The 24,746-nt window shown below is 38.8% G+C and overlaps 1 protein-coding gene across 3 annotated transcripts in view; it reads right to left on the bottom strand.

Moving 5' to 3' along the window:
* Positions 1-417: 417 nt before the first annotated feature.
* Positions 418-24,746, bottom strand: part of stox2b (storkhead box 2b) — a 78,146-nt gene continuing 53,817 nt past the window's right edge. The window contains exons 1-4 of one of the 3 annotated variants that reach the window (XM_056250201.1): positions 21,429-21,568; positions 13,353-13,505; positions 4,454-6,716; positions 419-1,057 (exon numbers count right to left, since the gene is read on the bottom strand). In XM_056250201.1, coding sequence (XP_056106176.1) covers positions 868-1,057; positions 4,454-6,716; positions 13,353-13,485 — 2,586 coding nt within the window. In that variant the 5' untranslated portion in view covers positions 13,486-13,505; positions 21,429-21,568 and the 3' untranslated portion in view covers positions 419-867. Of the gene's footprint in view, positions 1,058-4,453; positions 6,717-13,352; positions 13,506-21,428; positions 21,569-24,746 lie in introns of those variants that run through there. The other 2 variants (XM_056250198.1, XM_056250199.1) reach the window with 2 other exon arrangements.

Raw genomic sequence — 24,746 nt, 5'->3', positions numbered from 1 at the left:
CACTAGCAGTACATTCACGGTTTGCAAGCTGATAGTGGTTTGTCTAATACAGCGGACCTAAGGTGGGGGGGTCACTCTCGTCTCCCTCTACGACTGTACAAATAGTGGAGGTAGCAATGTGTGTATTCTGTGTCGTCTAGTAGTTAAGCACCTGGTTAAAAAGAGAAAATCGAAAAAAGAAAATGGATTCAAACTTTTTTTTCCTTTTAAAAGAATAACGGTCCATTCGTTGAGAAAGCACCAGTAATATTTAAATTGGTATTTTTTTTATATATAAACAAATAATGCCTTGGTGGTGGTGGTATGTTTTGTTAAGTTTCAATAAACTACAAACATCCCAGAAAAAAATAAAAAATCCCAGGACAGTGGACGATACACAAGGATGCAGTAAAACAGATGAGCTTGTTCAGATTATCGTGGCCTTCAAGTTACGGCCAGCAAATATGAGCCAGTAAGTCAGTAGAGTTCAGAGGGACCTGAGCGTACAGAATGAAACACTAGACACAGCGATGAACGAATAGGCAGAGGCAACGCAGCCAAGTTTGGATCAGAAGACAGTTAAGACCCGTAGTGGATACATTAAGCTATTAAGGACACCTACAAATGAGTTTGATCAAGGATTACATCCCAAACATGATCGCAGATCAGCGTAAATCGAGTCCTAATGAACTGACGTGTTTGTCTACAGCAGTATTTGTTACAAATATCAAAAAAAGTGGATACCTCCAGTGAATCATGATGAACTGCGTTTTCTGAAACGTGTCTCTATTTGAAATGACAGCTGGAACAGGCGTCACACGAGCTCAGAAGGTCCTGCCTGTAAGATTGTAACAGTCCTGGTGAAGTTCAGTTTAGCGGTCCCCATCACTACACGCTGGTGATGGAGGCCTGTTTCTCCGTGCGGTTGGCGGGCGGCTCACGGATGGTACGGAAGCTGGGGGGCTGGTAGGGCGGCGGGGGTCTTTTGGTGCCAATGTGTCCTGGACTCAAAGCCATATTCTGACGCCTGCTATTTTCCACATTACTCGAGGTGTTCGAAGCAAGGCTTTCCCGCGTGCTGAAGCAGTACAGAAGGACAGAAAGGGAAAGAGAATGCAAGTGTTATGAAGAAAGCAGAAGATTGAAACGGATTAGTAACACGCTGAAAAAAGGTTGGATGGGGGTTAATCAGAGTCTAACAATCACAATCTCGTTATTAGTGCCGATCAGGGTTGTGCACCATTCAGAACTGAACTGAGAATGCCTTTTCATTTCCAAATAAACTCCAGAATTTGAAGTTGAAGCAAACAGGATGTAGAATTCAAATGAGATTATAAAAAGCAGAATTAAAAGGGAATTAAATTCTAAATGGAGCCAAACACAAATGTTCTTGTCAATATCTTGCGGTGGACAATGGACTTGTCAATGGACTTGCTTATGGTACCGTAGAGTAAAATTATTGGTAGTAATTTTATTTTTTATTTTATTTTTTATTTTAGAGTCCAATAGTGTCCAATAATAACCCAGTACACTTTTTTTTTTATTCATAACATGGAATAGATTTGTCAAAATGAATCATTTCTGTTTTGTCATAATTCAATTCCTGCTGAGTGACTGTTGAATTTCTTACAATTAATTTCTGGTAACCATGAGATTATTTGATGAATTTAGAATGTAAAGCAAATTTATGTAATAGAAATGTTTTGTAACATTTATACATGTCTTTTACAGTCAATTTTAATCAATTTCATGCATCCTTGCTGAATAAAAGTATATATTTTTTAAACTTACCCCAAAAAGTTTAACAGTAGTGCTATAATAAATAAATGTTTGCGACAAAACAAATTATTTTACAAACAATGTATTGAGTGATCATGTTGAATTTTTTTTGAATACCTTCACTTTAAATTCAAACTTCATTCAGAATTGTGCCCAACTCTGACACTAAATGATAATAAAGGAAAACAGAAAAGAGAAAGGACAGTACAGAAGCAAGAAAAAAAGTAAGACTATGATAAAATGAGGAATACAAACCTGAAAGAACAGAACATTTATAAATGTTGACTAAAAGCACCCGTGCCAAAAGAAGTTTCTCTCAAAGAGCCCAAACATGCCCAATGTAAGATGCAGGACTATATGAGAGAGGTTGTATAAACAAAATCATCTGACCACATTAATTGCTCCATTTGAAATGTTCCTGCTCAAATTTAAAACGGGGAATCTAAATTTAAATCAATCAAACGCAAGCGGAACCCATTCAGGTGACATCCAGCTCAGCTCCAACTCTAACTAGTTCATTCAGCTTTAAATAACCAGCACATAAATTAGACATCATGATCAAATTTCAACCCATTCGAATAAATCACTGCTATATAGTTCCAACTCAGTCAGATTTGGAAGTTAGCAAATCTATATTTTTTTGTATGTTTCATCAGTATATTTTGTTTTTAGTAGTACAATAATAAACTTTTTAAATTGATAAATATATTAAAAAACTATACATTTGCTAGAGGCTTACAAAATACTGTTGGATGTGTTAAATAATAATAATAAAAAATGTATTATCGGCCCAATAGATTACAAAATGCAAAACAAAAAAAAATCCCTTTTTATGGGTGTACCCATTAAAGGGTTAATATAATAATATTTGCATTGCCAACAGGAATTTAGTTGTTTTTGACATACTGCTGTTTGAAAGATGCTGTTTTCCTTTTCTATGATGTTTTGAACATGGCTTGCCACCAAAATGGAAGAGGGGAGAATGAAAACACAGGAAGGAACTGCACAAAACGAATATACACACAAACACAAGGTAAAAAACTACAACTGAACCACTGTATGAAAAACAACATACTTTAATTTGGGGAAAAACAAAACAAAACAAAAAAAATATCACAATTAAAAAACGAAACAAAACATGGGGGCACATTTTGTTCCTCAAATGTTTGAAATGTCTCATCAGGCTTTCGGCACTGAGCGGGCTTCGCCGACACTTCAGTGAAGTGAACTCAACCCGCTCTGCCTCACAGGGTGACCTGAGTAACAGTACAGTGCTTGTTTTTCTTTATCCAATCACATTTTTTCTAAACGCAGACAGAAAATATCCACTTCATCAATTTCAGCAGTTCAAGAAGTCTGATTTTTAAAACGCATGGTATATTTCCTCAAGTGGACGCCACAAACTTCTTTATATCACTCTGGATGACAATAAGTCTTTTTTTATTGTTGGATTTTTGCCTGCAAAAAAGACTTTGCACTCAACTTTAAAGTGTTTTCGGAGTCAATAATATTGCACTGCAATATCGGAGTATGAAAATGTCTAATGGAAGTTTGCAGTATGAGAGGTTTCAGACATTTGGAAGACGAGATCAAAGGGTTTGGGTGCAGGTTGAAAGGGAGGACAAGGATAATGTCAGGACATAAAGTTGCACAAGTTGCATCATGTGCTCAAGGCAATTTATTATTTAAGTAAGGCCTCAAACATATCAATAGATCAAGTGACAGACATGTGCGTATCCATTATATCATGATCATTTTGAGAACAATGTCAATTAACCCAATGGATTTTGTTTGAGAACACACAATGCAACACTTACAATACAAACATGATGATCATTTAGACAAAAATAACAAAAAGGAGCACCCAAAAACAACATTCAACAATTCAGTTTAAAACAAAAGCAAACAAAAACAAATGGTGTAAACCCTTTCAAAGATTGCAGTTATAAAACTGGTAGTGGTTGACCTACATTAAGGTGTATTCGGTACCTCTCATATGTTAGGGCCTCCCCCATTTTAGTGAAAACCTGATACATAGAGTAGCATTAAGCCCAAAAATACTCTATGCAAGTATGAACCGTAGCGTTGCAAAATGTGTAATGTAATGTTGCAATTTGTAGTGTAAAATTCATTCTCATCACTTCTGCAAGGGCCACTATAGTGGGAAGTTATATTTCAGGTCAACTACTGTCATGGAAGAACAAGTTTTTACAGTATCTTGCAAGTTAATGTTAGTTAAACTGTTGACATGTTTATAGCTAGTTATCTAAAATATGACCCACAGGTTGAATGGCACAGACATTTTAACTGAACTCTATCAGACTACTGAGGTTTGTTACCGCCACAGAAATGTAAGAATGCAAGCTAGGACAGCATGCTTACAATGCATTGGCCAAGCACTGGTGTTTTTGTACTTGCATAGAGTATGTTTCTGGCCTTAATGTCATTCACAGAGGTGGTTATTGCTGCTCAAAATAAGAAAATGTAAGGTTTGCACAACTAGGATTAAACTAAGGCTCTAAGGAATTTTGTCATGACTATAAAAAGCAAAAAACCCTAAATGTTTTGTGAGTTAACACTGAGTTAAAAAAAAGGATATGTCTATTCATAGAATAGCATAAGCCTCATTTAAGACACACCCTATTGCCAACACAACAAATGAAACAAACCCTTAAAGTGGCCCTGAGTGCCTTACCGTGGGGAATTAAATCCACTGTCCACAGTCACACTGCTGGAGTCCATACTGTCCAATCGGGTAGAATGGACCGATTTTTGGCTGTTGTTCCCCTCACCTTCCTTGGGACTTAGAAACGTAAGGTTCTTCTCAAACTTCCGCTGCAAATCCCGCTCCTTTTCCCGTTCCAGCAGCCATTGCATTGTCCCTCCCTCTTCTAGAACTTTCTGCTCCACCCGGTTCTTATGACTAGTCTCCTCCGAGTCGTCATCCGACACATTGTAATAGTCAAAGGTGGTTTCTGCGCATGAAGCCTGCTCCTGAGCCGAGGATGGTGGCACGGTCAGTGGTAGAGGTTTATCGAAATGCTCCTGAGTCCCAAGGACCTCCGCTGACTTGGTGTGAGGGGACCTACCTATCGTACCTGGCCTTGAGAAGCTGCTCTCCACGTAGTCTGGAGGTTTAAACAAAGTCTCTTGGCTGTAAACCTCTGGCATGTTGTCCAAGTCACCTGAGTCAGGATTGTGTTGGTGCAACAATCGTTCATTGGGGAGATGCTCGGGAGTTTGGCTCGTTGTCGCTATAGGAGTAGTATTTTGTCCCTTGGCTGTCTCCTCTTTATATTCTATAGGGTGAGGTGGTGTTAGATGAGGTGTCAGTCGGTCAGAGGAGATCCCCTTCCAGACACTATCCGTGAAGTCATGGCTGGGTTTTACAAGAGATGATGGGGCAGAGAGAGAGACTTCATTTGCCGCAGTGCACTGGAAATAGTCATCCACAGGTGTTTTGGGAGAGCAAGACTTCAGGTCATTGTAAGCAGGAAGACTATCCCTGCTTTTACTCTTCTCCAGCGTCCGGTAAAGCACAGCATCCTCCGAGGATCCTCTTCCAACATCAGGCACACAAACGTCAGAGTGTAATCTAGCAGCAGAGAGCAAGATGCGGGAATAGTGGGTCGCCTGCGCAGATGCCCTCAAAGTACCATCGTCAGTGTAGTACCGACTCCTGTCATCGGGATTGCACTCAAAGTCCTCTGGGCCACCTAAATATGGACCACCAAGAGGTCCCTTGGAGTTGTCCATGGAGCGTGACCTTTCTTTGGCCTTGTCCGACCTCTCGTTTCGTGACTTTCTCTCTTGTGTATGACTATGACTTCGGTGGACTTTGGAATGTGACTGTGCCCTAGAGGGTTCTGGGAATGGCATTTCTGTCCGCCGCTTTGCCAGTTCTCCAGAAACATCCCATTCTGGAGCGGTGGTAAAGTGTGACTCCACAATATTGGGGTTGCTGTGGACCATATACTTCCCCCTATTCCGCTCCATGGACATCATGGTTTCGCGTGGAGAACGTACCAACGAGGAGCTGTAGAATCTGTAATCCCGGTCATAGGATATGTCCAGGTTGGATCCTTCAGACGGATCCCCCCTGGACACTCGTGTTTTGCTATGGGAACGTGAGGCCTTGCCCTGCTGGGTCTTTCGATGGCTGCGGCTCCTCTTGCTGCGTGCACTCTGCTGAGCCGAGGAGTTTGCTTTGTTCCTCTGAGCCTTCTCCTCCTCCAATCGCTTCATTACGGCTGTGTGGCGAGCAAGGTTCTCCACCGTAAGATCTGGGTTGATCCGACGGATGATCTCCATCTCCACCTCTCTGGGAACGGTGGTGGGTGTCTCCTCATCCCGCAGTGGCCACTCCTCAGGTGGAAACTGGGCGGAAAACGTGGCTAGATGTTTCGTCTTGTCCTTCTTGAAGCTCAACCTGAAGAGCTTCAGTCCAAACTTCTTAGACTGCTTCTCCCCACTGCTGCTGCTTCCATCTTTGTGTTTACTGTTTGTCTCTGTTTTAAATGGAAAACTAAGCGCACTCTTACTCTTCTCTGATGGCTGCTGAGGGGGCGGAGACACAGGAGAAACCTCTTTATGCTCCTTAGACCTTCTCTGTAAGGTTGAGGTATGTGTGCTAGGTATGTGTGCTAGATCCTCCCGGTAGCTGTTGTTGTAGGAATCACTATGGTTCTTGTGGTGAGGTCTTTCCCGGACGCATCCGGACGTGGAGGGTGTCATGGTACCCGAGTGAGGAGAGGTACATGGCTGCTGCTGCTGCATGCGATCTGGTATCCTCTCATCTAGGTGGTACCACTTGCTATTAGTTCTAATGAGGGAAGGCGTGATGAAGTATGTCTGCTGGGTGACAATGAAGTAACCCTCCGGGGTGGGGTAGATCTTCCGCTCTCGGACCAGCATGTTGAGCGTGTGCCGCAGAATCTCCATACTTGGAGTGGGGACGCCTACCGGACAGAAAAAGAGACAGAAGATGATCAGTCCAATACGGCAAAACAAATACCTTGACACCAACAATATTAATTTGACACTGATACTATAATCTTAAAGAACCCAGTGTGCCTGTATCTTTCTCTATTGCTGTTCGATTACATGATAGAAAGTCTAAGGCCTTCAAAAGCCGTACAGCAAACCCATCTAATCTGGTGCCTATTACACGCCAAACTAAGACAAAAGTAACAAAAAGTAAGACTGTTAAGTTAGCACTATTAAACATCCGCTCACTTAAAAATAAATCACTTCTAGTCAATGACTTAATAACCACATACAACCTGGATTTTATGCTTCTAAATGAAACTTGGCTAGAAGACAGCTGCAGTTCAACAGTCCTCAATGAAACAGCCCCTCCAAACTTTACTTTTATGAGTGTTTGCAGAGCGGGTAAGAGAGGTGGAGGAGTAGCTGCTCTTTTTAAAGATTTCTATCAATGTAAGCAAACATCATTTGGTAACTACCCCTCTTTTGAATATCTGGGTATTGTATTAAAAGGTGCCCCACGCATTTTACTTATCATTATTTACAGGCCTCCAAAATACTCTCCAGCCTTTGCTGAGGACTTTACAGAACTGTTATCAACAATTTCCTCAGAGTTTGACTGTTTTGCTATTACTGGAGATTTTAACATTCACATAGATAATGATACAAATATGGCAAAAGAAATCAAAACTGTTTTAAAAACTTTTGATCTGATTCAGCATGTACATGGACCCACACACAATCGTGGACACACTCTAGATTTACTTATCAGTAAGGGTTTAAACATCTCATCGATTGTTATTATGGATCTAGCACTATCTGATCATTTCTGTATTTTCTTTGATATATTGATCTCTCCTGCCATTGAAGCTAGATCTGTGTCTGTCAAGAAGAGATGCTTAAATGAGAACACTAGTGTGCTATTTATGAAGGCCATATCTTTAAAACCAAGCATATCTGCTGACTCTGTTGATTTTCTCCTTGATTCTTTTAACGCAAAGGTTAAAGGTGTAATAGATTATATTGCTCCTGTGAAAGTCAGGAAGAGTGGTAGACAAAAAGCACCTTGGAGAAACTTAACAGCTGTGCAAAATATGAAAAGAACATGCAGAAAAACAGAGCGCATGTGGCGGAAGACAAAACTTGTAGTCCATTATAACATCTATAAAGACAGCATCCATGCTTTTAATATTGAACTAGGCAAAGCTAGACAGACTTTCTTCTCAAATATTATAAACAGCAACTTAAACAACACACGCACTCTTTTTGCTACTGTAGAGAGACTGACAAACCCCCCAAGCCAGATTCCCAGCGAAATGCTCTCAGACAGCAAGTGCAGTGAGTTTGCTTCTTTCTTCTCTGAGAAAATTAAGAATATCAGAAAGGTGATCAGCACATCATTGAGCCGCACTGGGGTCAGACAGATCAGACCACAACCAGAGAAAGTAGTTACTATGTCTGTTTTCGAAGAAATTGATGGCAAAATTTTGGAAGAAACCGTACAGCACCTTAAAACATCAACCTGCGCCTATGACGCACTTCCCCCATCTTTCTTCAAAAGTGTGTTAAACAGTTTAGAAGCAGATCTCCTAAAAGTGGTTAATGCCTCACTTCTTTCTGGTAGTTTTCCAAACTCCCTGAAAACTGCAGTTGTCAAGCCCCTCCTGAAAAAGAGCAATCTGGATAAGACTATATTAAGCAACTATAGACCGATCTCAAATCTCCCTTTTATAGGCAAGATCATTGAAAAAGTTGTCTTCAATCAGCTGAACAAATTCTTAATCTCGAATGGATACTTTGACAATTTTCAATCTGGTTTCCGATCGCATCACAGCACAGAGACAGCTCTCATAAAGATAATAAACGATATTCGCTTAAATACTGATACAGGGAAATTATCAGTGCTGGTACTACTCGACCTCAGTGCTGCATTTGACACTGTCGATCACGACATATTACTTGACAGGCTGGAAAACTGGGTGGGGCTTTCTGGGATAGTCCTAAAATGGTTCAGGTCATACTTAGAAGGGAGAGGTTATTATGTGAGTATAGGAGACCATAAGTCTGAGTGGACGGCCATGACATGCGGAGTCCCTCAAGGCTCAATTCTTGCACCACTCCTGTTCAACCTATATATGCTCCCAATGAGCCAAATAATGAGAAAGAACCGAATCTCTTACCACAGCTATGCAGACGACACACAGCTCTACTTAGCCCTATCGCCTAACGACTACAGCCCCATTGACTCCCTGTGCCAATGCATTGATGAAGTCAACGGTTGGATGTGCCAAAACTTTCTTCAGTTAAACAAAGACAAAACTGAAGTCATTGCGTTTGGAAACAAAGATGAAGTTCTCAAGGCGAATGCATACCTTGACGCTAGGGGTCTAACAACTAAAAATCAAGTCAGGAATTTTGGTGTGTCTCTAGAGTCAGATCTTAGTTTCAGTAGTCATGTCAGAGCAATAACTAAATCAGCTTACTATCATCTGAAAAATATTGCAAGAATTAGATGCTTTGTTTCCAATCAAGACTGCTTTTATCACCAGCAGGGTGGATTATTGTAATGGACTCCTCACTGGCCTTCCTAAAAAGACCATAAGACAGTTGCAGCTCATACAGAACGCTGCTGCCAGGATCCTGAGCAGAACCAGAAAATATGAACACATCACACCAGTCCTCAGGTCTCTACACTGGCTCCCAGTTACATTTAGGATTGATTTTAAAGTATTATTACTGGTATATAAATCATTCAATGGCCTAGGACCTCAATATATTGCAGATATGCTCACTGAATATAAACCAAACAGATCACTCAGATCATTAGGATCACATCAGCTAGAAATACCAAGGGTTCACTCTAAGCATGGAGAGTCTGCTTTTAGCTATTATGCCAGCCGCAGCTGGAACCAGCTTCCAGAAGAGATCAGATGTGCTCCTACAGTAGTCACTTTCAAATCCAGACTCAAAACACATCTGTTTAGCTATGCATTTACTGAATGAGCACTGTGCCACTGTCCGTCCGACTGTTTTTACTGTACTTTATTTTTTTATTCTAAACTGTTTTAATTATTCTTATTTGTTTTGATTATTTTAATTGCTTCTATGTAAAGCACTTTGAATTACCATTGTGTATGAAATGTGCTATATAAATAAACTTGCCTTGCCTAATCTGATTGTAACAAAGAATCACAAGGTGCGATTCCACATAATGACAATATTATGGGATTTATAATGGGATTTAAAAACACATGCTGTAATTTTTTGTTTCAAGCACTTACAATTCTTCTTTCATGTATAATAATGTTTACTATGCTTTACTCAAAGGTTGCCTCTCATTTCATCTCCTCAACATTGTCCAATATAACGGATCGGGATCACAACATGAGTGCTTATAGCTGCATATATGTTCATTTCTCAATAAAGCTAAAATAAACGGCCTTTTATTAAAATTCCATTCATTCTGTCCTGTTTGATACTATATGTATGGCTGTGTTCAATGCTGCATATAGACATGGTGCAGTGGTGGCTGTCTTCTGTGCTTGGTTGACTGGTTTCAGAGCTTTGCTCCTCTGCTGGCATTACTACCCATTACATCATGGAGTCCTTAAAACCAGCCTAATGTGACGCAATTGCACCCCCCCCCCCCCCCCTTCACCCCCACCCCCCACTGCCGCTAAAACACAGTAGGCAACACCCCATTCAAATGTCCATGCTTCAGGTGGCAAGACTACAGTATATGTCTCTGTCTGTGCCATAAACTTCTGTGGTCCAAATCGAGATATTTGTGACGTCACAGTTTTATAAGGGAAACATTCCATGAGCATTTCTTCCACTCCTGAACTCTTTCAAACAGTAAAGAAGCCCCCAAATATGACAATATATGGAGTTAAAGATTTGAGCGCTGTATCAGTTCTGCGTTGTCATTTGCAGTACATTGGTAGTCCAGCGCACTTCTATATGTAAACGCTGAGGCGGAGTAGGGTTGCCTGTACTTACATCATAGTTGCTGCTTAGTTTCCCTGTCAACGAGGTGCAATCCTAATTCAACCTTACACACGCACACACACACACAACACACCCCACACACACACACGTCTAATCCAATCGAGAACAACAGCCTATCACTTATTGCAGAAATCCACCTTGGTTCTAAAGACCTAGAGCTGTTGAGTTGAGAAGTTCTCCTCAAGATCTTGATAATGCATTACATTCAAGTGATATTAAACACAACAGACATTTTTTATGTATTAAACCGCTACAAAAAGAAAAGGGCATCTCAAGATGCAACAACCCAGACAAATGTCCATTCTTCCTAACCAAGTTCTGGGAATAAGTTCAGAGAGTTTTATAAAAAAAAGAATCAATCAAATCACAACTAGTATTCAATCGTCGCATGGCCGCTGCTTTCTCTTGTAGTGTAAGCCTTTTTTGCAATCGAGGTGGTGCTTGCATTGCCATATATAGTTACAATTAACAACGTCACATTTGTATTAACTAAGCTAACTAAAACCATAACAGAAATTTTGTGTTTGTGTCATTTGTTATTTTTGGGTGAACTAACACTTTAAGACATTAGTCTAGTCCTAGAATTTTCCTTAGCTAACCACAGATCATTTTCCTTTCATTAAGAACAATGAAGCACTGCTACAAAAAAAAGGATACATTTTTTTTAACTCAACTAAACTTCAACCCTCTAGTTTTATTCCTCTTTAGAATACACACAAAAAAAAACTGTCAAAAGAATCTGTTTCCATCTCAATGTTTTACTTTGTCAAAAAAGTGTTTTTTCTCCAAACAAACAGACTTTGACCTCCGAAAAATGAGAAACCAAGCAGTAATAATGCGATTCTTTGTGCCTCACAAAATCTTTTTCTTTTTTTTTACAACAGGATCCATGCAACATCCTCCTAATAGCAGCTTTCTCCAAAACAAACACATCAGTGGATTTGCACCTGAGCCAAAACAGAAACTTCATGTGGGAATTTTTTTACCCTGCAACATATGCATTGAGATTAACAGACTGCTACATGAGTCATATGAAAATGTGCTCTGTGGAATAACATATTACATTTCAATGATGCCTGTATGCTTTATTTTTACATTCAATGTGCCTCTCTCCAACACACTTTTCTCTTTCTATTCTAACAGAACAAAACTATTCCCATAAGACTTCTATACACACACTCAGATGCATACCTACATTTATATGTATTTATATGGCAGATGCTTTTATCTAAAGTGACTTAAAGCAGTTCAATGTAACCTTACAAGCTGAATCAAACCAAACCTACTCAGGTGCCCTATTCTCCTGGTGACACACACACACCACAGACTCTGACTTGTCTTCTCGATACTGGTATTATGGTCTAGAGGAGAGGTTTAGGTGTGCAAAAAGTATAGCTGGTTCAAAACCTTTGTTTAGGTGTGCAAAAGGTATAGCTGGTTCAAAACCTTTGTGTTTAGGGTGTGAGCTGAAAGGATGAGATCATGAATCTATAGCAACCTCACTGCCTCCAACATAAGGAACACAGAGATCATTATGATGACTCAGCATCTGCTGCATCCCTTTAACTCAGTCTCACTCTCACATGATATAATCAACATCATACTACGGAGATGCTGAAACTGGCCATATCTGACCACAACACGACTGACATGTAACAAAACAATTAAGGCTGTGCTAATACATTTAGGGCTAGGCAATACAATGAATAATCACAATGCGCTTGCTATGATATAGCCACATTAAATTAACCAATAATCTTAAATACTGCGAAGATTTTAATGCAGCATTATTTTTTGGACTAACTTCACAATCTTCCCTTGTTTCTAGCATGAGAGCATTAAGATATATAGGGCTCCTGATTTAAACGTCTTGAATAGTGCCTTTGATTTAGCAAAAATGGCATTAGAATTGGTCAGTTTGAGTTACAATTCAAGTGAGTCTTGTAGAAACACCACCTCCATGTTCATCTACAATCAGGTTCCTGCATCTACAGCCTCAGATAACCTAAATACAGCTGTGGCAAAGTAGTTTTGTACACTGATACAGTATATTCAAATACCTCTAAAACCAGCATAAGAATATCAAATACTTGCGTTTAGCTGCATCACAATTTAAGCCTTAAGAATGTTGATTCACTGTGAGTGTGTATCACATCCTCTGAAAAAATATTACACATTTCTGTAATATTGGTTAATCCAACCACTAATTTCAGCAAAACATCATTATCCTGTGCTGTGTTTCTACAATAAGAGCATATAACAACGGATGTTAAACGTACCATATCCCTGCTGTGACCACATCATGCTTTATAGCACTCTAAATATGAGACTTTATCCAAATGTTCCAGGATATGGCTATTATAATGTGCAAATGGCTGTGTAAACAGTTACGACTGGTGTTACTGGCAAAAACTAAAGAAACTAAAATCACTGAACCGTTATAAAACAGATTCAGCATGTAAGATTTACAGATGCTTCCAGCCTCCTTTAAGAAGCATGAAAATAACAGAGCAGGTCTGTTCTCCTGTAAAGGTGAAAAATATGAAGGAAAAACCACATTTCCTGCACTTATGTTATATGTTATTATTGAAGGACGTTACCTGGGAAGCATGTTGCTAGGTGTTCGATGAGAGTCTCTTGCGTGACGGCCTTACGGGCGGAGTTCATGGCAGAGATGGCCAGGCACAGGATTTCTCCCAGTGGTATAAACTGGGATTGGCTGATGGGAGACATGCTGATAGGAGACACATCACCTGCAAAGCACAGAGGTCAAAGATTAACTCAGTGTGGCAGAGGTGAAAGGTTAACACATTACACTAATATTATCCATATTTCAATTATGGTTCTATTACAATGTCTCAATGGTATTTTTCTCTTCATTTCATATTTCCTGGATTTTTGTTTTGTAAAGCACAATGGTCAACTTCTGTTGTGTTTATTTGTGCTATATAAATAAAATAAATGAAATGAAATATGTGTAAAGTTATAAAATTATGTGTAAGGTCATTAAAAAATAAAAATACACTAATAACAGAATGATTAACTGTCCAATATTTAAATTATTTCAACATTTCAAGAACAGCTGCATCAGTCGATAACTAAAAATCACCAAAAAACACTATGGATACACACATTAAAATTCTGGCAGATAACAATAGGCCAATAATTATTGTGATGTTAAATAATAACACTTAAATGCAACCGTTTTGACATCACATCACAGTATTATAACTGAAAATATGAAAGACTTACAATTTGAGATTTGGTAAATATTACATTTAACGGTGTTTTTAAATGATTACTGTTTTTAAAAAGTGTCATCAAACCCCCCAGTTTTTGCTCTCATCATTCACACACAGCAGACTTGAAAAACACTGAAGAAATGGGTGTGTAAAGCTGTGGAAAAGTGGGAGTGTAGAAGGTGGGAAGAGGGAACCAATAAAACATAGTTCTGAAAACACATTATTCAGACAAATGAATATTAAAACCTTGATGCATTTTGTAAATATAACCCTATGACAACAAACTCAAAAATCTTATCATTAGAGAATACTAACAACAAATCAAATACGTTTTGATAAATTATTCATAGAAATATCAACAAATCAGTATTATAACTTTGCAGAGCTATTGGTCTATATGAAAAATGAGGAAGAACATTTAAAAGTCTAATAATTCTTTCATTACATTTACGAGCGCTAAAATCTCTGAATAACTCACACGCATCAGTTTAATAATAATAATAAAATAATAAGTCTACATCATTGTCTTCTTTGTATCAGAATACATTGTGTCATCGCGTTCATAATCAGACATACCAGTTTATTTGCACATATATATTTCGTTTGAAGAAGACATGATGAAATATGTGCGCATACACTGTGCTTGTAAATGATACATGTCCCAAAAAAACTTAAAAAACGGTCCAGATATGAACTATGATCCGCGTTGCTAAACTCAACGTGGCGTTCCGTGTAGAAATTGATCCGTGTGTTGTTACATATTAAATATTGTTACAGTCATATTTGGTCAATTGTCATATTTGGTCATATTGTTGGTGGTCAAAATCCAGCTCTGACTGGAAAATGGGGAAAATGCAAACAACACTTTTGTGTTACTGTACTGAGGAACACACACTTACGACATGAACAAACTCAAATCTGAACCGGCAGGTAAACGAACAGTCCCGTATCGATCTTTTGTGACATTTGAATTCTTTGCTGTAATGCGATCTCATGCATAATACAGCGCAGTGATTGGATTAAAAGAGTTTATTCCCATGAATAATGCAGAGAAAAGCTCAGAAACTGATGATGCAGACTCATACCCTCCAGTGACAGCAGCCAATCACCACTCCGAATTAGCGCATTAGCCTTTGAAAAATCCTTATCAGTTGACCTCTACAATATACTCTCAAAACTGCACCTTGGCAACAAATTGCTAGCAGTCCAACAAAAATCACTTTCCAAAAACGTTGTGATCTTCAAGTTCAGTCACTGTTTTCGAACAGCCCCGCAGCAGAAATAACATATCCCACCTTTAGCATACTGAAGTCAAATCTCTGTCTTTGACAACAACTAGAGCATCCTTAACTATCGACTTAACATTTGCCCTCTGAACCGACCTTCATTCTGTACTACTCAAAGACCTCTCCTAAAAATAGCACAGAACAGCTGGTGCTATACTCTCCAGTAAAGGCCCTAGAAGAGACATCCAGAGGAAGCAGCACTCCCAGTCAGCAGGCCTTGGCACCTGGGTAAGTAGCTCAGCATGGATCCCTGGCTCTTAGGATCCAAATCGGGCTTACCAGGCGTGCAAAGCGAGGACAGAAACAAACTGTTCTTCACCTTCCTGGCAGGTGAAGAACAAGAGTAAGCTGATTAAGACAAAACACGTGAAGTGCACAAAGTGAGCTAGTGTCCATGTGAAGGTAGAAAGCAATAACCGGGCAAGACTGATAAAGATGAAACGCTGACCTAAGATCTGTTTGATGCCACAGCCGGATACAAGTTATCAGGGGCTGTAGATGCAGGAACCTGATTGTAGATAAACATGGAGGTGGTGTTTCTTCTAGAGGAGAATCACATGAACTACAGATATGCATAGGTGTCCTATTTACAGTCTGGCCTGGTGCCATTACTTGAACAATGACCAGGACGTTGTCAAACCTGCTCAAAATAACCAGGTGTACAAGTAACACGAGATTAACAGAATAGCAAACAATTATAGTGAGCAGTCTGGGTTCAAAGGCAACCACATCACAAATATATGTACAATGAAGAATACCCTTTTAGTATGTGGTTACCTGAGAAATAGTTAAGTGCAAAACAAGAGTCTTAAAATGGACTAGTGAATAAACTAACCTTGTCCCTTGGTCATTCACAGACCATCTGATGCATACTGCACACAAAAATGCCAATAGCTGGCTGAAACCAGCTTAATACACTGGAAAACAAAGCCATGTTACAAGGAAGAAATATCAAGGAGATACAAGGAAAAATTTGATTTGTCACAGTTTGCCAGGTTAATAGCATCAAATCTTTGAATGCTACAATTTTGAAGCACGTAGTTGCAAGAAAACTAGTTATCGGTTAACTTTAAATTCTGCTTTGTAATCTGAATTTCTGTCCATCCAAAAGTAGTAAGAACAGATTGTTTCCCAGTCTCCCAGACGCTCAACACAAAAAATTAATTGGTTAGTTAAACACTGTACATTAAGTTTAACATTAGAAGCATCAGGTATCACAAACTTACAGCTAACAACAATTTATAGCATTTAAAAAAAAATCTAGGTTAAAAAACTATTGTTTTTGTTCAAATCAACTTTTTATTTTTACATTTAATTGATTAGAAATAAACATTACCTTGAATTGACCTATAAATTAACCGTTAAATACTTCAAGTATATCAAAAGTTCACTGTTTTTTAATGTTAGCTTTACTGCATTAATTCACATATAAAACATCACTGTGATAGTGCAATCGACCCTTGTGGAAAAAAAAACCCCAAAACAAACAGTGCTTCGTCACTTTACATGCTGGTTAAAAAACACATCTCTTCTATTCTGAATGAGCAGTCTTTCACCAGAAGCTGTAAAGTGGACCAAAGTTTGAAACTGAAAAGTAAACAAGAATATATATGAAGAGTTCAGATGCAAAAGCCTCTAAACGCCACCTCCGTCAAAAATGAGATAATGACATTGAGTGAAAGCTATCTGAACATAGTACACGTTCAACAAATATATTTGCTTCAAATCCTCTAAATCTCAGCCTCAGCCCATTCAGAAATATCAGTTTATCGGCAAAAGCCTCTAGACGCCACTTCCCTTTGGCAGCAAAAGCCGCTACATCCCGAGAACCAATCAGAAGGCGCGAATCAGTACAGGCTGTTTCAATAGAGCGGCGCGCGGAGGAGACGGATTTTTTGAGACGGCTGAGGAGATTGTTTTGGATTCAGATTTTTTACATTTTTAAAATGGAGTACGATGAAATGAATGAGCCTGTCCTACTGACATCAAATGGCAGAAGAAAACGTCGTTTACCTCAAAACTCTTCCCGTTACAAGGCAAAAGAAAATCTGTACAGTGGAATGTTACTCTGTTCTACTTGATTATACACTACACTATTTGAATCGCCAATTCTTTTTTGCCAATGTGGTTATACTGTGTGAATCGGGGAGGCTTTTGTCTTTATTCAGACAGGGCAGAAAGGTGACTGCAGAGAAATGGGGTGGGATCTGCAAATAATCGCAGATCTCATTCAGCCCCCCTGTAAAGAGGTTTGTCTACTGTTTAGTTTTGAAATTAATGTGCTCTAATCTTTTTCAGTGTTTCTAGTTACATTTTTTGTGATTATACAGCTATTTACTATATCTTATCCCAAAGAGGTGGATTTAGAGGTTTTTGACGCAAAATAAAATCTAATTTGTTAAAAATCACTGAATTGACTAAAGTGACATTTTTGAAAAAAAAGTTATTTTATTCACTGACTAGTAACCTTATCAGTACCTTAAAAATATAACTACTGGACGTGAACATAGGAGCCTGATAAAAAATGCTCATTTAAAGAAAATAAGTCTGACGGATTTAGAGGGTTTTGCATCTGAACTCTTCATATATTTACAGAAATAACTTTTCATCTAAACTGTGTTTAACTAAGCACTTTAACTAGGCCTAAACATCCTGAGCATGGATATATTTCAGTCATATAATGCCGTTTCCTCATCCTCATTCTTCATCTCCCCTGTGAGATATTTTACGCCAGACCACCTCTCCTCACAGACACTGACATCACTGTTTTCCTTCTCCTTCCAGGAAAGAGCTCCAACCGCCAGACTGGGACTGCGGTCCTGCGGCCCAGTCACTCGTGACCACAGACAGTGTATAGTAAACACACTGCAGTCCAAACATCACTTCACCAGCGGTCAGAGCAATTTCTCAGTTCATCACTACAGTACGTCTCACACAGAGCTCCTGAACTAGACAACCTTACATCCACGGGTGGGCGATATGACCAAAAATCTTATATCACGATATAGTTATTATTGCTTTAAGTAAGGTTATGGTATCAAAAGTTTTTAGACCATCGAAATTTCATAATTATGACTATTTTCAATATCATTTAAAAAACTAATGTCTTAAAAAAAGCTTTAAAAAAAACATACAATTCCTAGCAAGAATGTAAAAAAGCAAGAATATTCGAATCTCCAAACAATCATTGCGTTTTTCCTCACTACACAAGTGCACTTTGGCATAAACGCTGTTTTCCGATCAAACTAGGTCTTATTCCAGAAAAATTGGTTTCATTACACAATAGCCGTAGTGAAAGAGGACAAAAGGGAAGGAGCTGCTCTCTGCTTCCTGAGTGAGCTTTGATCTCTCTGATGGTCCATGCGTGTTGTGATGGTGATGATAGCATTCAACAGCAGGACGCGACCAGCTCTCTACATTACAATGAGTACTGAAACTCAGACATCTGCAGCAAACTGTCATGGTGTGTTCGGACTCAAAGTCCTGCAGTTTGTTTCAAATAAAATACTCAGTAGGAGATTCGGATTTTTATAAAAGTGAAAAGAGAAAACTACTAGCAAATGTCAGTTCTTATAGGCTCTCTGGAATACTCGTTTCTGATTGGTCGATGCAGTCAGATATTTTTGTATAATTACTGATGATGTGTATACTTAATTGTTGTGCAAGCCAAACAAATTACTACACAAATAACATTTTCCACACACACACCATCATATAAACAATCAATCAATCACTAAGAATTTAAACTATTCAAGGGAGTAAATGCTGAGTTTGGGAGTCTTTTTAAAAGTGCCCTAGAATGTTTTTTTTATTTTATTTTATAATGTTTCCTGGGTTACCCTTATAATGTTAGTATGTTTTTTAGATAAAAAATAATCATAATTTAGAAATAAATGGCATTTTTCCTAGCCTGCTTTTAGCCTCTGATTTGAACACTCTGTTTGAAGGGGCGTGTCTGCTGTGGGATTCAGTGTAACCGCGGCCACTGCTGTGATTGGCTGACATGCTTGCATATGAAATAGCAACGCATTACATGTGAAACTCTCTCGAATACTTTTACTACTGCTATTATACGTTTTTACTATAACAGCTATCGAGATTAACGAATCGTGAGATGTTTTTAAAGTATTTAGTTCTATTCCCATCACATAAAATGTTGCCGTGATGAGCATTGAGCAGATGACAGTGTTGATCGCGAGAATGAAGATCTTATCATTGCAAAGCAGTTTCTGCACTCTCTCTGCTTTCACCAATGCAAACACGATGATGTAAATACAGTAAGAGCTTCGTTGTGCAGTAACGTGCGTCATTGATTTCATAACGAGTTTGGCAAGTGTCCAGATAAACTCGCGCTGTGTGGAAAGATTGTTCTTTGATCGCTTTCTGTATATAATTTGTTCACAATTTAAATACGATTATTTTCATCCTACTAAAAGAAACGATGTGAAGCTGATATTTTAGTCACTGGCTTGACTTACTGATGCATAAACAGTAGGCCTATTGAACGATTTTGAGAGAAAGATTACCTGTCTGAACTTGAACAATTACACATCAGAAAGTGTTGCTTGGTAGCTCGATCCGAGGCCAGCTCTGTATTGGCCCAAGTTGAGGAAACAGTCGGTGAAATGTTTGGAAATTTCCAGAGAAAATAAAATTAACCCATTGTTTCTTCAGAGGCTCAGATGAAGGAACTAAAAAATACTTTTGTGTTCATGTGTACATCCACACTGAGCAACTGCCATGCTTCGGCTGCACAGTTCCGCCTGGCATTGAGGGCTGGCATTATGCAAATATTTGGAGGCGTACATATTAATGATCCCGACTATTGCGTCACAGTCGGTATTGTGTGGAGAACCGACCGTTTTTCAGGGGTGTTTTTCATAAACGTGAATTAAATGAGAACGCGAAAACAGTCCAGTTTGAGGTTCACTCTATGTCATGTCCATGCACTGAACTCTTGTTATTTGACTATACCAAGGTAAATTCAATTTTGAATTATAGGTCACCTTTGAATAATTCACAAAACCAGTTCATGTGAGTCATTTGCTTGTGAATTGAACCTTATTGGAATTAATAAACATTACCCCTTATACAGCATATTTAAAAATGATCAAGGACCTGTAACTCATTTCAAAATCACTTACAACAGTAAAACTGTGGTAAGATTTTAATTAGCCATTAAAAAAAAGAAGAAAATGAACAAAATTACACAATGTTTGGAAAGCTTCTTACACTAAATTTTGGTTTTACTTGTGTAAACTGTACAGAGGGACAATTCTGAACAAATTCTTTAAAGTATTTGGATGTCAATAGCATTTAATATGGTGATCATTTAGTACTATGGTATCAAATTACTATGGCACTCCCATATGATGCCATCACTGTACTTTAAATCGCAAAGGAAAGCCTTAAACAACTCAACTAAAAACATTGCTTTAAACTTCCAGATGCTTTGGGTGGGAAAAATAAGTATGTCAACTGAACCGTGGAAACTTTCACAGATATCTGGGAAACCAGGAAGTGACCTCACATGCAACAAAGAGCTGCATTATCAGAAGCGAAATGGAAAACATGTGGTGTTGCTGTCAGCTTTAACCCCCAGCAGGGAGGGAGGAAGAGAATGGCAGACATTTTCAGATCGTCCTGCTCCATTTGTCCACCCCCACCCCCCTCTAAACAGTAGGCCCAGAACAGGGGGCTCGTCTGATGCCTTCGACACGGGTTGAAAACGCAGTCCTCCTTTATCTGATCCAGCCCGCAACAGCTGCATCACTGCCCTGGTGAGATCAGCACGGCAGCACTGACAGGGTTAATAAAACACAAGCGAGACACATGACATGGAGAGCGGAGGAAAAGAGGATGATAGAGAGACAACCATCCTTGAATTAGCAAACATGAATGTGTTTTGCTCCGGAGGCGTTCGACATCAGATAATAAAGGAGGAGGTCCGCAGAAGACGCGCTCACGCCTGACGCTGCGTAGTAAACAATCCCCCCACAGCTTGGGCTCTTTGTCCAAACACCTCCCGATCAACCCCACCCCCTCTTTTGTGATTCATTCTGACAACGCGACAGCACGCGTGCAGACGAACGTGCAATAGAAACACAGCCGTGGCTGCGATGAAAGAGAGAAGAAGATCAAGCTCTACCTCGGTTTATCCCGTGTGGCTCCAGCTCCTAAAATCCAAGCAGACTTCAAGGATCCTTCCGAGAGCCTTCCACAGACAAATGAGCATTCACTCCAGGGTCTTACCCAGCATGCTCTGGTCCACACAAAGAGAGGGGAGGTGTGACCAATGGTGGCTGAGCTTGCACTGTTTTTTTTTTTTTTTGGGGGGGTCCTTACAACACTCCCAGGAATGCCCACTGACACAGTCTAGTGGGCGGACCCTTACAGAAAAGGTTGTTATGGCAACGCATCCCTGTTGTACCTAGTGCCTGTTCTTCCACTAGCCATATTGTCTCTCTTTCCGCTGCTCGGTTTCAGGTTCTACAGATTTTCCCCACTATGCCACATTCTGCTAATTAATAATTTAACGAATCAGGCTCAACACACGTTGTTCCAATGTGAAAGAAATGCATGACTTTTAATACTAAAAAAAAATATTACAAAAGTTGCTTTTTTTCCCATCTTCGTAACATCAGCCGTATTAGACCCCTTCTCTTTAGGCCTGATGCAGAGAGGATTATACATAACTTTATTACATCTAGGATTGATTATTGTAACTGCAATATATATATATATATATACACACAAAAACTGTTTTGAATTATACATCTTTACGCTACTGGTTGAACGACTTCAGATTTTTTTTTAAAGTCGACATTTATGCGAGTTTAAAGTCGACGAGTTTGATAACGTCATTAATGAACAAATAAGCCTGAACCTCGAGCTGAGACTCGAACACGGCTGCCTTGTGCACAACTATTGCATATGACAGCGCTCCAACATAACGGCTTATTTTTTATCAGTTCTTTTGTCTTTGGGTTGTTATATTTCTCACTGATTTCTGCTCGCTCTAAACCAGATAAAGATAAAGTAGGGTTACATTTATATGAATGCAATTCATGCATATATGGGTGTGGGGGTTTTAGTTACTACGAAATATATGCTAGAACTCTTCAGCTTCTAAGCTATTTTATTGTTAAATCACATAACAGTGTTGACGTCACATTTCTGCGCTACTGAATGTTTCTGTGAATAATTCTTATAATAATTTTATTGGAGCACATTACAAAAATGATCTGCACGTGATGTGCGAGCTACTGTCTGTCTGTGTTTGTGTGTGTGTGTGTGTGTGTGTGTGCTACAATGCTGCAGCGCATTAGTTTAGAACGGCGATTAACTTACGTGTACAATACGCTGTTTAAAATGTGCATTACATGCTTCTTTTAGAAATGTTCCTTTCAATTGTTTTAAGAAACTTATTTAGTAATTTTAATTATAAGTGTGATTTTTGATATTATATACTTTGCATTATTTGTTATTTTGTATTCTGTAACATTGTAGCACTTTGAGTATGAGAAAGGCGCATTACAAATAAAATGTATTATTATTACTACAACAACTTTATTGTGGGGAAGGAGATTCCTGTTTTTTTAATAATCGGAGTGCACAAGAGTCGAATGACATCATGCACAACAAATGACCCAAATCCAACGTCACTTCCATCTTGAGGCAAACGATGAGTGTGTGTTATCATGATAGCTGTTATTATGGCGAGTGGGTGTGAGGAGGAGCTGGAAGGAAAGGGGGAGGGGGTTATCGTGGGATAGGGGGAGGGGTAGTCTCTTAAAGGACACACGGGCAATCACAAAAGGCTCAGGCTTTATTCAGAAACACAGAGGATCTGCTGTCTCATGCAGTCGGCCCCTGAAATTAATTCAGGTTCCCAGGGCTGACTGACAGATCTCCCTATAAAAGGAGCCGTTAATCACACTGTGAATCAATACTGGATGATGAAATATAGTAAAGTCCCATTTACTTGGAAATGGAAAATAAAAGGTGTTTTTACCAATAGACTGGTTTGCACTAGTGTTAAAAAACAAACATTTTAGTGATTCCTTCTGAGCCAAGTATCACTATTATTATTTTATAAATATTAAAAGTGACCATAAATGTATTTAGAATGCTAAACTTTTTTTTATGTTACAAAATGTACAATTTAAAGACCCACTCCGATGAAAATAATGTTTTTCTAGGTGTTAACATGTTCTTGTGGCATTTTTCTTATGTTAGAGGACATATCTTGAGAAAAATAAGCTCAAAGTTGTATTTCTGAGTATTTCTACATTCAAATGGCTGTGAATCAGTAGCAGACGCTAAAATGCCGTTTAAAATAGTGATGGGCGGATCGATCCTAAAGTATCGATACTTCGATACTGACGTGGTATCGAAAAGGATCGATCCTCACATAAAAATATCGATCCAAATGGGTATTTTTTTTACCAGTATTTTTTTATTAATTTAGCACGCAATTCAGTGCGAAAAATAAGCGAATGTTAGCGGGTAATTGTGTAGGATAGAACCTTTTCTCCTAGTCATCTGTATACAAGACGAAACCAATCAATCACAGAGAGCGTTCGCTGCTGGTGCTTCGCTGAGCTCACATGCCCAGTGCGTTTGGGAAACGAAGCCTTGCTTAGACGACAGAGAAACAATCGGGAGTTATTTCGCAATAAACAAACCAAAACTGTACATAACGATTTAAAATGTTGACGTCAGTAAGATCTTTTTTATGAAATTAATATTTTTATTCAACAAGGATCGATGCATTAAATTGATCAAAAGTGACAGTCAAGGGTTTTACACTGTTAAAAAAAATCTACTTCATATAAATGCTGTTCTTTCAACTTTGTTCATCAAATAATTCTGCATAAAATGTTTCATAGTTTCCGACAAAATATGAAACTGTTTTCAACATTGATAATAATAAGAAATGTTTCCTGAGCAGCAAATCAGCATATTAAAATGAATTATCATCATGACTGGAGTAATGATGCCGAAAATTCAGCCTTGATCACATGAATAAATTACAGTTTACTATGGCATAGAAAACAGATAGCCTATGTTAAATTGTAATATTACAGTTTTTACTAAGAGAAATAAAAATCTTACAGACCCCAAACTTTTGAACAGTAGGCTAGTACTATAATTAGGGTAGTTTTGTAAAAGTCACTGACTAATTAAAGGGGAGTTGAGAGCACAAATCACAAAATAGGACTAGTAGTCATGAAAACGTGTTCAGATTTAGCATATTAATGATGCATTCACCTCATAAATCATGACACACTGCTCTAGCACAGGAAAGTGCATACAAGTTCAAATGCATGCTTTTAAAATTAAAAAGTATCGGTATCGGTATCGATATCGGCGATACTGGCCCTGTATTTACTTGGTATCGGATCGATACAGAAATTTGCAGTATCGCCCATCACTAGAATAGACTGGAGTTGTGACGTAGTAA

Source organism: Rhinichthys klamathensis, unplaced genomic scaffold (assembly GCF_029890125.1).
Source record: "Rhinichthys klamathensis goyatoka isolate OS25496 unplaced genomic scaffold, OSU_Roscu_1.1 h1tg000068l_1, whole genome shotgun sequence".
In the NCBI taxonomy this organism is placed as follows: Eukaryota; Metazoa; Chordata; class Actinopteri; order Cypriniformes; family Leuciscidae; genus Rhinichthys; species Rhinichthys klamathensis.
Note: the sequence above shows the minus strand (reverse complement) of the source record. Positions and strands in the feature narration are given on the sequence as shown.